At 37.3% G+C, this 1,813-nt stretch overlaps 1 protein-coding gene across 1 annotated transcript in view; it reads right to left on the minus strand.

Moving 5' to 3' along the window:
- Positions 1-309: 309 nt before the first annotated feature.
- LOC102585536 (protein PEROXIN-4) overlaps positions 310-1,813 on the minus strand; it is a 5,640-nt gene continuing 4,136 nt past the window's right edge. Inside the window, exons 5-6 of the mRNA XM_006340200.2 lie at positions 1,370-1,499; positions 310-664 (exon numbers count right to left, since the gene is read on the minus strand). Of these exons, the coding sequence (XP_006340262.2) occupies positions 576-664; positions 1,370-1,499 (219 nt within the window). The 3' untranslated portion in view covers positions 310-575. The remainder of the gene's footprint in view (positions 665-1,369; positions 1,500-1,813) is intronic.

Below are 1,813 nucleotides of genomic sequence, written 5' to 3' on the forward strand. Positions count from 1 at the left end.
TTATGGATAAATTATAAACCTTTTTTTTTTGTTTTAATTTGAACAGACATATGTCAACATGTATTTTATTAGGGTTATGTCAATATCAGACTTAGATATTACAAAACCATCATACTTTTATTTCTTTGCTTCTTTTTTTTATTTTGTGGATTAATGTTCACCCAAGTAGTAGGGACAAGAATCCATTTTTTTGCTTGAGGCACACCTCGAATTAATTCCACCAAGTACCTGCTACCTCCCAGTAATACATATACTGTGAACTCCGTCTACTAGGCTTTGAGCAAATGAAAAGAAATCACCTAATACAAAAATGTCAATTAGTCTGATGACAACTTGAATAAACTTTGCAAGGTACAAGAATCAAGATGATTTATACAATTCCACCTTATACTAAAAACACACACACACACACCAAAAAAAAAAAAAAAACTAATGAAGTGATAAGTTGTATCAGAAGTACATAATAGTTTTGATGTTGTAAAGCTTCTACAGAACACCAAGCAGATGTTTAAGAATTGAAATTGTGTTAATGCCATTACTACAAGTTGTGGGAACATGGTTGTAGCTCATTGTTTTTAGCCCTTCTTGGGCATTGCTGCAAGCCTAGTGTACATCCTTGCCATTGACTGGTATCCTCTGATATCACCAGATCGAAGAAGATTGCCTGTGTGATTGAAAAAAATCGATGTAATTAGTCTATTTGACGATCTCAGAAGGGAAGACGAGGATGGAGAATATGTAAGGAAAGAAGCACTATCATCAACCTTGAATCTAAACAAAATTCGAGCACATCAAAAACCTATACCACCCCCACACCTTGTTTTCCCCTCGTCCTTCAATATCTTTTAGCCCTGGAAAACATTTTCAAAAGAGTTCTAGGACTGGTACTGTAAAGGGATCGAAGAGAATGTAGTTCATTCAAGGCTTAGTTAGAAGCACCTCTTTTTATTGGTATTGACTTGATGTGATGTTCTCTTCTCTCACCTGGAAACCATAGGAAACATCCGCAACAGATTTTGCCAACATCAAGTTTACTTCCTTAACTTTATTCTCCCGACTGTAGGAGTGATTTTTCTTTCTTACTCATATTTGCACTTCTCTCTCCCTTGCCGACACTCGCTCTCTCAATCTTTGGATTGGATCTACTGTACGCTGCACACCCCGTCTAGTGGCATCCACGTCATTGCAAATATGGTTTAAATCTCTAATACAAGTTTTGAGACACCTAGATGGTGCTAATGTTCTCATATTTTTTTGAATATTAACAAGGAATTGTCAAGGGGAGGACCTAAGAGCTCAGAATGAAAATGGATGCATCAGCAATCATCAAATCAAAGAAAACACAGCCTCCGAAAACATCACATTATACCTGAGTCACAGTTTAGCGGGCTATCAGCTTCAGGATGAGCCATCAAAGCAATTATAGCTCGACAAACAGACTGGAGTGTCCATGCTGGGCTCCATGCATTCTTCAAAATATCAAGGCAAATCTCTCCGGTCTGAGTACGAAAAAAGAAAAAGTTGAATGAAAAATGAAAAGAGAGATTAGTAAGTAACAACTCATTTTTTGATTAGTGAGTAACAATTAACTCCACAACAATTTGGGAGATTCGGTGCGTCTCATTTGAAATTCGAGTTCTAAAACATTTAAAGAGAGCAAAGACACAGATTTGGCGTGTCTCATTTGAAAATTCCCCCCCCCCCTGTCCTAGTTTTGGAGCCCAGATAATTACAATGGTCAAACAAATGATTAACCTTTACATATACAAGTACAAAACTAAGGCGGGGGGGGGGGGGGGGGGAAAAAAAGAGT

The sequence above is a fragment of the Solanum tuberosum genome, unplaced genomic scaffold (genome assembly GCF_000226075.1).
Source record: "Solanum tuberosum cultivar DM 1-3 516 R44 unplaced genomic scaffold, SolTub_3.0 scf00017, whole genome shotgun sequence".
Classification (NCBI taxonomy): Eukaryota; Viridiplantae; Streptophyta; class Magnoliopsida; order Solanales; family Solanaceae; genus Solanum; species Solanum tuberosum.